General features: G+C 37.3%; 1 protein-coding gene across 1 annotated transcript in view; it reads right to left on the reverse strand.

Annotated features, from left to right (window-relative positions):
* LOC124596606 (ankyrin repeat domain-containing protein 7-like) overlaps nucleotides 1–12199 on the reverse strand; it is a 131417-nt gene that overhangs the window by 39593 nt on the left and 79625 nt on the right. Inside the window, exon 3 of the mRNA XM_047135825.1 lies at nucleotides 3731–3784. Within this exon, the coding sequence (XP_046991781.1) occupies nucleotides 3731–3784 (54 nt within the window). The remainder of the gene's footprint in view (nucleotides 1–3730; nucleotides 3785–12199) is intronic.

Genomic DNA, 12199 nt, shown 5'->3' on the forward strand with positions numbered 1-12199 from the left:
ATAACCCCCCTTGGCCTCAACCTCCACTAGTCCCTGTCCTTCACCTACCTATCTCCTTCCCCATTCCCACGCCACCATTACACAGTCTCCTATTCCACCAATGCACCCAGAAGTCTTTTCTCCTCAACTTCTCTCCCTTTCCATTCCCCCACCTCCCACCCCTTCTCCCCCCTCAAACCACTCAACTGCACTATCAGCCCTACCCTGTCTCCATTAAGTCTATGCACACTTCCACAAGCAGCACTATGCCTTCCCCCATCCCTAACCTTCTATCTCTCCCTCCTCTTCTGCCCCCCCCCCTTCCTCCTTACCCTCACATGCACATATTGCTTCTCCATCAGGCACAGTTGCTGTAGGCATTTCAGCCTCAGCAATCAGAGACAGTGGTCATGTGTGTATGAGCTGTAATTGTGTGAATCTGTGTGTGTATTTCTACTTTTGAAGAGAGCCTTTTGGCTGAAAGCTCAGATGTGTAGCAGTCTTGTTGTTGTGCCCATCTGCTATGCCTATACGGAGAGCAGCAATCTAAGCTCTTTATACTATTAATGTACAAAGTAAGTAATAGAGCAGATTTTACAAAGTGTGAACAATGATGTGCAGTGTTGCTGACTCAATGACATGTAGCTGTGAGAGAGAAACTGCTGAACAGCAAATCCAAGTGTTGCAGACACTATTTGTCCCAGGCTATGATGGTGGGTTCCTAATGAATGAAAAAAGCTTTTAATTACTTGTCACAAAATTTCCTTGATACCATCACCATCCTCAGCAGAAGAATTTAGTACAGCACATGCTCATGAAACTTCATCTGTCTTTGTTGCCAGGTATAGCTGGAATTTGGAGAGACTATACTCACAATGCACCGTCATCACACGAAGCCATAAACATTTCCATGGAAGGCATACAACACAGTGAACTGTTTTAATCACCCTTCCAGAGACCATAGGAGCATTACATAATGAAACGAAGTTTAGAGCTCTACTGACAAACATGTACTGTCTCTTGTTTTGAGGCCGGCCACGGTGGTCTAGTGGTTCTAAGCGCGCAGTCCGGAACCGCGGGACTGCTACGGTCGCAGGTTCGAACTCTGCCTCGGGCATGGATGTGTGTGATGCCCTTAGGTTAGTTAGGTTTAAGTAGTTCTAAGTTCTAGGGGACTGATGACCACAGAAGTTAAGTCCCATAGTGCTCAGAGCCATTTGAACCATTTTCTCTTGTTTTGAAAACAATTTCTTCTTGTTGGTTAGCTAGTTACTTGTTCCACTAATCAGTCTCATATGATGTGGAACATGTGAAGTGCATAATAGATGCACACATAAATAAAGCTTTTATTATTATTATTATTATTATTATTATTATTATTATTATTATTACCTACCACATTCCCTTACATGGCATAAAATGCATATATTATACCTATGGAATTATTTATTCCTATTCACGAATTCATCTGTGTTGTAGAAGGAGTTGTCAAGGAGATACGATTTCAATTTATTTTTGAAATTATTACTATTGTCTGTCAGACATTTTATTTCATCTGGTAATTTATTGATAAGCTTTACAGCAGCATATTTTACACCTTTCTGTGCCAAAGATAGGTTAAGTAGAGAATAGTGTAGGTCTTTCTTTCATCTGGTATAATAATCATGAATGTCACTGCTATTTTTAAACTGGTCCATGTTGTTGAGAACAAATTTCATTACTGGGTAAATGTACTATGGGACTGTTGTAAGAATTCCTAATCTTTTAAACAGATGCCTACAAGGTGTACAGCTATGAGCTCCAAACATTATTCTAAACATTTTCTTTTGAGCAGTGAATACTTTTTGCCTAAGTGTTGAGTTACCCCAAAATATTATTCTTTGTGACATCAGAGAGTGAAAGTATGCAAAGTAGGCTAGATTGTTGTTGAACCAAGTCGCTTTAGGAGATCAAAAATATGAATTTCCCAATTGAGACTCTCATCTATATATACACCCAAAAACTTAGTATGCTCTACCCTGGCTACTGACTTCCACTGATATACTCCTTGCAGTAGAAAACTGGATGTACTGTGTTTTTTCAAACTCCAGAGCAAGCCCATTCACAGAAAACCAATTAATAACTTTTCCAAAGACATTATTCGTTTCATTTTCTATTCGAGTTCCTTTACTGGATTAATAATGATGGTTGTATCATAAGCAAACAGTATCAGTTTAGCTTCTTGTTTCAGATAATAAGGAAGGTCATTCACTTATATCAAGAACAGAAGGGCACCTATGATCAAACCTTGTGGAGCACCTAATGTAATTTCACCCCAGTTAGATGAAGTGGAAAACTTCGTTAAATCACTTAAACCATATAAAGAAACTTTTTGCTCCTTGTTCTGTAGACATGACTTCAACTACTCATATGCTGTGTCATTTCTACCATAGAATTGTAATTTCTGTAACATAATGTCATGGTTCATACAACCAAATGCTTTGGATAAGTCACAAAAAATTCCTATTGGTGACATTTTACTATTTAAAGACTCTATTATATGGGCAGTGAAATTGCATATTGCTGTCTCAGTGGCACAGCATTTTTGAAATCCAAACTGTGATTTACTAAGTATCCCTTTACTGTTGAGATGGCTAACCACTCTTGAGTACATTACTTTCTCAATGATTTTTGAAAATGCTGTAAGCAAGGATACTGACCAGTAATTATTGACATCTGTGATGTCCCCTTTTCTACAGGGAGACTTGAAAGTGGCATATTTGAAACTGTCTGGGAAAATACCTTGAGTTAGTGATCCATTAGATACATGACAGAGCAACAGCTGTAACTGCTTCACATTGTTTTAATATCTTGTTAGAGATGTCATCCATTCAAACAGAACATTTCTTTTTCAAAGATTTAATGATTTTCCTTATTTCACAAGAGGTTGTTAGGTGAAAATTAATCTGACTAAGATTTCTCGCCGGCCGCTGTGGCCGAGTGTTTTTAGGTGCTTCAGTCTGGAACCGCGCTGCTGCTATGGTCACAGGTTCGAATCCTGCCTCGGACATGGATGTGTGTGATGTCCTTAGGTTAGTCAGGTTTAAGTAGTTCTAAGTCTAGGGGACTAATGACCTTAGATGTTAAGTCCCATAGTGCTTAGAGCCATTTGAATTTTAAGATTTCTCAAAATTGACACTTTCATGTACTGCTTGGCTTTTTCTTTTGAACTATTCTCACCAATTTTTTTACCTACACTTAAGAAATGGTTGTTAAATATACTAGCTACTTGTGTACTGTTGGTTAAAATGGCATCATTCTCTTTAATTGTAATACTATCTACCCCAGTAGTTACTTTTCCTGTCTCCTTTCTACAAATATTCCATATTGTTTTGATTTTATTGTCCAAGTTGTTAATTTCATCTCTAATAAACATACGTCTTTATTTTCTGAGAACTTTTCTCATCTTGCACAACCACAGACAGTTTCAAGGAGTAATTACTAGTTTTGGTCACTGCCCGCCATCTTCAGATCGACAAGACATACTGTTCTTTCTAAAATGTGGCCACTCTATTTTATAGAACTAAATGAGAATTAATTTATAATTTCAGATAATGATAATGGCACCTGTCTCTGCCCCTATGCATTATATTTTTCCTCTCCCTTGACTGAGAAACATTTATACAGATATTTGAAATAGACTTTTCATTATTAACATCATTTGTGTAATGTCTAAATGACTTACTGCTGTTTCTAATATTTTCATACTAACCTTACTGACATAATCTGTATGGTCAATCCATTCCCAATGTTTTACAGGATCTTGCTGGAATAAAAAGAAATGTGAGATTACACATACTAGAATTCACATTATAACCAAGTTTTACTTGATAACTGAACCGATAAGTGAAACAGAAAACAACATAAAACTAAAACAAATTAAGCAGAAAACAAATATTATGTTTCAGGAAGTTACTACTCTTTATTTTTTCTGTAGAATAATTTCAAACAGGACTGAATGAGACTGTAAAGTGTTTTGATGGAGGTACAGATCAGTATCAAAATCTAGAATTGAAACAAATCAGTTGCAAGATGGGAAGTGGAGGAGCTATTTGTGTGATTCAATATTAATTGGTAATCTACGTGAAAAAAGGCATTAGAGAAAAAGTCATGACAAGCAAGGACAAAAAAGAGAGTCACTCAGAGCAAACCCATCTTGAAAGGGTGTTAGCTAACGTGCATGATAATTGTTAAGTTTGAGAATGAATTCTTAGAATGAAAAGAAGAAAATGAAGAAGAAGACAAGAGCAAGAAGAGAAGGGATGGAGGGAAAATAATAACTGAATAATAGTTGCAGCTTACAAGATCCATTTCCATGCATTACAAGTGGACAATTCTTTCAGATAAATGGAGGAAGAAATGCATTGGGAAATGAGGATAGATTATGCAGAAAAGCTTGGAAGAACTTTTAAGCTAAAAACTGAAAACAAAATAATTCACAACAGAGCATTTGGGGTAAGATCACAAAATTACTTTCACTTACTAATGATGATAGTTATCCCCATCATCCAGCTTCAGGTCAGCTTGGGACATTTATGATACTTCTCTACTTTCCCCAATTTTTCACCTTTCTTATTCTATCTTCTATAACTGTTTTGTTTGAGTCCAAGTTTCTTCTTCTTAAACTGGTCTTAATGAAGTCGGTCTCTCTTGTGTGGGTCTTCCTCTTGTCCTCAAGGTAGGCCTCCATAATTTATTTTCATACCCGTCCACCTCCCATTCTCTGTAAACATCCTAACAATTTTAATCTATTCTTTTCATTTCTCTCATTCCACTTTTCTTCCTAACATCTTCATTCATCACTCTGTGTTTCCTAATTTTCCCTAACATACTCATACTTCTTAGGAACTTGTCTTCTTGTTATTGTCCAGATCTTTGATGCATATGTCAATATAGATGTAGAGTAAGTCTTGTACAGCACATCCTGCACTTCACTGACACCTCCATTCCCCATGCTAAGCACCTTACACCATGGTAAAATGCATTTCTCTGTTGTACCCTTTTACTAATTTCTGCCTTCTACCTCACATTCTGTATTATCATTCTTCCATGATGGCTCTAGGAATATACTACAGTCCCCTACAAATCACTCACATGGGGATCATGAGGACAAGACTAGAATAATTATAGCACACACAGAGGCATTCGACAATCATTGTTACCACATTCCATATGTGAACGGAACTGTTAGAAAGCCTAATAAATGGTACAATGAAAGATACCTTTTGCTACGCACTTCACATGGTTTGCAGAACATAGATGTAGATGTTGACCACTCTCTTACTTTTCTACACACTGCATTTCATGCCATATTTCTCAATTTTTTTCATTTAAAATATCTAATTGTTCTTGTATGTCCTTACTGTTGGTTCCCTGCCACACAATATCATCAGCAAATAACACTAACTCCATCTCCCTTTCTCCATGAGTTTCTTATGTCTCTTTCACAATTTTATCCATAACCACTGTAAATAATAATGGTGACACCACTTTTTTATGGTCTCAAACCTGTAACATTGTTAAACTAATCAGTTCTTCCAACTTGAATACGGACACAGCTGAAGCTTTTGTCATACATTGCCTTTAATATTTTATAGTATGTTTTACATCTCACTTTCTTTCTGAAGTTCCCTGCACATTTTCTCTGGGAAAACTATTGGTATATCTTCACTAACAAGGAGACCATAAAAAATTTCTCTCACTGATTTGATTCGTATTGACAGGGTATGTAAGGCATGACCAGGACCCAACAACTCTCAGCCATTTTTGAGAAAACAGAGTTTGAAAATTTTAGGTGTACTTACATATTTTGTACGGTCACCCGTACACAATGTGTCCACAGATGAGTGAGTAAGTGCTTAGTTTCATAAGTATGAGATTTCTGGATTGAATCTTGCTGCTGGTACTACTTTTTTTGGTGAGTTATCTGCATCTGCATGAATAATTCAATATGTGTGACATCCAAGAACAGTTTATCAATGTAAAACAAGTTTGTTTTGCAATAGACATACTGAATAAAACCATGGACATGCAAAAATTTGGTGTTTCCTCCATCTGCTGTATGTCACCATAATTATTGTTTACCATATTCCTACAACCATTATCATCCTGATTCATGCAGTGCTGCATAGGTTACTCATTATATATGTCATAAATGTAGATACAATTATACAAATAAAATGACTACACTAATTTAGTCGTAAGTTATCATATACCCTTTTTTCATTTCCAATCTCCTAAAGGTAAAACTTTTTCTCTTTTTTCGTATTAAAGATTACGAAAATAGTAGATGAATGACTAGATATCAATACTTTTCACAGTCATAACAAATCTGTTGTTAGTATATTATGTGGATATGAACTACCAGCAGTGAGATTTGATCCAGAGACCTGGCCCGTATGACGCGCCATATGAAGTGCCTACTCACTTCGCTGCGGATTCCATGAACAAAGCTTACAGCATAAGCATGTCTATAATTTTCAAACTTGATTTCCTCAAAAACAATTGAAAGTTGCTTCTTCATGTTTACATATGTTAAAGTCCTAGTCATCCCTTCACACCCTATCAAATGAATCAGATCAGAGAGGGAAGTTTGTACTGTCCCCTTGAAAGTCAAGAAATATCATCACAAGATCTTTCCCCTGCTCTGAATATCTTTCCATCAATTGTCTCATAATAAAGACTGGATCCACTGTTGTCGTTCTGTGTTGAAAGCTGCATGGCTCGTTAATCTTACCGACCCACATATCACCAATAAATTTTCAGTCTCTTCATAAAGAATAATTCGTTTCAAAAACTTCGAGACATGTAAGAAGTTTTCAAAAATTACTTTTCTAATACAGCACAGCAGTTAATAAATACACACCTTGAAAAACAGCCGGCCAGTCACTCAGATCAAAAAATTCATTCAAACACATTATTCATGTATCCAGCAACACCTGAGGAGCTGTCAAAAATGCTAAAAGAATACCTAATAAATATTCAGTGTGTGTTGATGAGATACCAGGTGCTATTATCAAATTTAGCACAACATTTATTGTGGAACCACTAATAGACATAGTAAATTCATCTTTTGAGAGTGGTGTGTTTCCAAATAATCTAAAAACTGCAAAAGTAACACCTTTGCATAAGAAAGGTGCAAAAAAATGATATTGCTAATTGTAGGCCAGTTTCAGTATTGTCAGCCTTCAGAAAAATTATGGAAAAAGTGTTCCTTAGAAGATTAAAAGTTTTCTTAAGTAAAGAGAGGTTGATAAGTGACTCCCAACATGGGTTCATAGCTGGAAAGCAACTCGGACAGCTAATCTTGCCTTCTTAAATGAAATATTAAAAGCAGTGGATGATAAGCAACATGTATCTTGGATATTTCTGGATCTAAGTAAAGCCTTCAATGTTATTGATCATGGCATTCTCTTGCATAAATAAGTAATAATGGAATTAGAGGACAATCTGAAAGGTGGCTCCAGTCATACCTCAGTGATCATCAGCAGATTAAAGAAATAAAACACAAAGATAGTGAAACACAAAAAATTCCTAGTTTTTACAGTGATGAGGAGAAAATCAAGTATGAAGTCTCACAAGAGTCAGTTCTGGAACTGGTCCTATTTCTGTGGAATATAAATGACTTGGCTAGTGAAATACGTGATGAATCCACTGTACTCTTTGAAGATGACACTAATATTCTAATTAAATGACAGAATGAGGAAACTCTGCAGGAGGCTGCAATATCAGTTATGCATACCTTAATGCACTGGTTCAGGAACAATAGGCTTATCATAAATTCTGAAAAAACTGTGGCAGTTAACTTCCACACCACATACAACCTCCATCCTGCAAACCCTGTTTTCACTATCAAAAGAAAGGATGAGTCAAAGGTTGTTGTTGTTATTGTGGTCTTCAGTCCAGAGACTGGTTGGATGCAGCTCTCGATGCTACTCTATCCTGTGCAAGCTTCTTCATTTCCCAGTACCTACTGCAACCTACATCCTTCTGAATCTGCTTAGTATATTCATCTCTTGGTCTCCCTCTGTGATTTTTACCCACCATGGTGCTCTCCACTACTAAATTGGTGATCCCTTGATACCTCAGAACATGTCCTACCAACCGATCCCTTCTTCTAGTCAAGTTGTGCCACAAATTTCTCTTCTCCACAATTCTATGCAATACCTCCCCATTAGTTATGTGATCTACCCATCTAAACTTCAGCATTCTTCTGTAGCACCACATTTTGGAAGCTTCTATTATCTTCATGTCCAAACTATTTATCATCCATGTGTCACTTCCATACATGGCTACACTCCATACTTTCAGAAACAACTTCCTGACATTTAATTCTATACTTGATGTTAACAAATTTCTCTTCTTCAGAAACGGTTTTCTTGACATTGTGTCTACTTTTTACATCCTCTCTACTTCGACCATCATCAGTTATTTTGCTCCCCAAATTGCAAAACTCATTTACTACTTTAAGTGTCTCATTTCCTAATCTAATTCCCTCAGCATCACCTGTCTTAATTCAACTACATTCCATTATCCTCATTTTGCTTTTGTTGATGTTCATCTTATATCCTCCTTTCAAGACAGTGTCCCTTCCATTTTCAACTGTTCTTCCAAGTCCTTTGCTGTCTTTGACAGAATTACAATGTCATCAGTGAACCCCAAAGTTTTTATTTCTTCTTCATGGATTTTAAATTCCTACTCTCAATTTTTCTTTTATTTCCTTTACTGCTTGCTCAATATACAGATAGAATAACATCAGGGATAGGCTACAACCCTGTTTCACTCCCTTCCCAACCACTGCTTCCCTACCATGTCTCTCGACCTTTGTAACTGCCATCTGGTTTCTGTACAAATTGTCAATAGCCTTACGCTCCCTGTATTTTACCCCTGCCACCTTCAGAATTTGAAAGAGAGTATTCCAGTCAACATTGTCAAAAGCTTTCCCTATGTCTACAAATGCTAGAAACGTAGGTTTGCCTTTCCTTAACCTGTCTTGTAAGATAAGTCGTAGGGTCAGTATTGCCTCATGTGTTCCAACATTTCTATGGAATCCAAACTGATTTTCCCTGAGGGCAGCTTCTATCAGTTTTTCCATTCATCTGTAAAGAATTTGTGTTAGTATTTTGCAGCTGCGACTTATGAAACTGATAGTTCGGTAATTTTCACATCTGTCAACACCTGCTTTCTTTGGGATTGGAATTATTATATTCTTCTTGAAGTCTGAGAGTATTTTGCCTGTCTCATACATCTTGCTCACCAGATGGTAGAGTTTTGTCAGGGCTTGCTTTCCTGAGGCTTTCAGTAGTTCTAATGGAATGCTGTCTACTCCCGGGGCCTTTTTCGACTTCGGTCTTTCAGTGCTCTGTCAAACTCTTCACGCAGTATCATATCTCCCATTTCATCTTCATCTACATCCTCTTCCATTTCCATAATATTGTCCTCAATAAATATAGACCCTCTATATACTCCTTCCATCTTTCTGCTTTCCCTTCTTTGCTTAGAACTGGGTTTCCATCTGAGCTCTTGATATTCATGCGAATGGTTCTCCCTTCTCCAAAGGTCTCTTTAATTTTCCTGTAGGCAGTACCCATCTTAACCCTAGTGAGATAAGCCTCTACATTTGTCCTCTAGCCATCCCTGCTTAGCCATTTTGTACTCCCTGTTGATCTCATTTTTGAGACATTTGTATGTATTGCTTTTTGTCTGCTTCATTTACTGCATATTTACATTTTCTCCTCTCATCAATTAAATTTAATATTTGTTCTGCTACCCAAGGACGTTTTACCTACTTTATCCTCTGCTGCCTTCACTGTTTCATTGCGCAAAGCTACCCATTCTTCTTCAACTGTATCTCTTTCCCCCATTCCTGTCAATTGTTCCCTTATGCTCTCCCTGAAACTCTCTACAACCTCTAACCTCTGGTTCTGTCAGTTTATCCAGGCCCCATCTCCTTAAATTCACACCTTTTTGCAGTTTCTTCAGTTTTAATCTACAGTTCATAACCAATAGATTGTGGTCAGAGTCCACATCTGCCCCTGGAAATGTCTTACAATTTAAAACCTGGTTCCTAAATCTCTGTCTTACCATTATACAATCTATCTGAAACCTTCCAGTGTCTTCAAGCCTCTTCCATGTACACATCATTCTTTCATGATTCTTGAACCAAGTGTTAGCTATGATTAACTTACGCTCTGTGCAAAATTCTACCAGGTGGCTTCCTCTTTCATTTCTTACCCCCATTCCATATTCACCTAATACATTTCCTTCTCTTCCTTGTCCTACTATCAAATTCTAGTCACCCATGACTATTAAATTTTCATCTCCCTTCACCACCTGAATAATTTCTTTTATATCATCATACATTTCATCAATCTCTTCGTCATCTGTGGAGCTAGTTGGCATATAAACTTGTACTACTGTGGTAGGTGTGGGCTTCATTTCTATCTTGGACACAATAATGCATTCACTATGCTGTTTGTAGTAGCTTACCCACACTCATATTCTTTTATTCTTTATTAAACCTACTCCTGCATTATCCCCATTTGATTTTGTATTCGTAACCCTGTATTCACCTGACCAGAGATATTGTTCCTCCTGCCACCAAACTGCAATAATTCCCACTATATCTAACTTTAACCTATCCATTTCCCTTTTTAAATTTTTTAACCTACCTACCCAATTGAGGGATCAGACATTCCATGCTCCAATCTATAGAACGCCAGTTTTCCTTCTCCTGATAACGACGTCCTCCTGACTAGTTCCCACCCGAAGATCCAAATGGGGGACTATTTTACTTCCGGAATATTTTACCCAAGAGGACGCCATCATCATTTAACCATACAGTAAAGCTGCATGCCCACGGGAAAAATTACACCTGTAGTTTCCCCTTGCTTTCAGCCATTCCCAGTACTAGCACAGCAAGGCCATTTTGATTAGTGTTACAAGGTCAGATCAGTCAATCATCCAGACTGTTGCCCCTGCAAGTACTGAAAAGGCTGCTGCCCCTCTTCAGCAACCACACATTGGTCTGGCCTCTTAACGGATACCCCTCCTTTGTGGTTGCACCTACAGTACGGCTATCTGCATCACTGAAGCATACAAGTCTCCCCACCAACGGCAATGTCCATGGATCATGGGGTGTACCATAGGGGGCGGGAGGGGGCGGGGGGGATAGGGAAAGAATGTGTTGAAGGTCAGTCATAAAAAATTTCTAGTCATTCATATTCAGGCAGATCTGAAGGGGGAGGTGCACCTAAACAATTTAAATAAGAGACTGAATTCACTAGCACATGCTGATAGGTTCCTCACCCAGAATACAAGCTGCTCATTACTGCTGTCAATGTACCATTTTAGGGTACAGTCGCTACTTATGTACAAAATAACTTTTCAGGGGAGTTCCACAAATTCTACAAAAACTTTTAAAATACAGAAAAAAATTATCAGGGTGACAAAAAATCTAAATGCAAGGATTTAGAGGAATTCTCTTGTTAAAACTCAAAATACTGCCACTGCCTTGCTTATATATATACAAAATACTGATTTTCACAAAAGGGAGCATCTTCAAAAAGGAAAGTCTCTTCAGTCGCAACTATGATATACACACACACATATGAAACTAGGCAGAAGATGAACCTACACATGAACACAGTAAATACGAACTTATGCAAAAGAGGAGTGTATCATACTGGAGCTATGTTATATAACCATTTGCCTTCTTACCTAAAATGGATACCAACATTGAATGCATTTAAAATAAAGTTAAAATAGTTCTTGCTTGCCCACTGCTTCTATTCTTTGTCTGAATTTAGGGAACATCATAATAAATAAACCACATTTACCACATTTTACTAACTGTCAATTCATAATATAGTTTATGTTGTTCTTATCATGTCATCTCACTTAATAACTGCTATTATCACATGTAGAAGCAATTTAGTACACCAACTACATTATTATGCATTTTGAGTATGTTAACAATGTAGTCAAAATGACCACTGTACTGTAAATAAACTAGGTTTACCACTGTCCTATATCACATGCACAGACAATGTACCATCGACCGGGTTTACTTTGGTCCTTGTGGGTTTACTTTGGTCCAACATCAAAAAAAGGTTTTAAATTTTTGTGCTGTACAAACAGAACAAGATATATTGGTATTTTTGGGTTTAAAATATATTTTATA

This window comes from Schistocerca americana, chromosome 1 (genome assembly GCF_021461395.2).
Source record: "Schistocerca americana isolate TAMUIC-IGC-003095 chromosome 1, iqSchAmer2.1, whole genome shotgun sequence".
Classification (NCBI taxonomy): domain Eukaryota; kingdom Metazoa; phylum Arthropoda; class Insecta; order Orthoptera; family Acrididae; genus Schistocerca; species Schistocerca americana.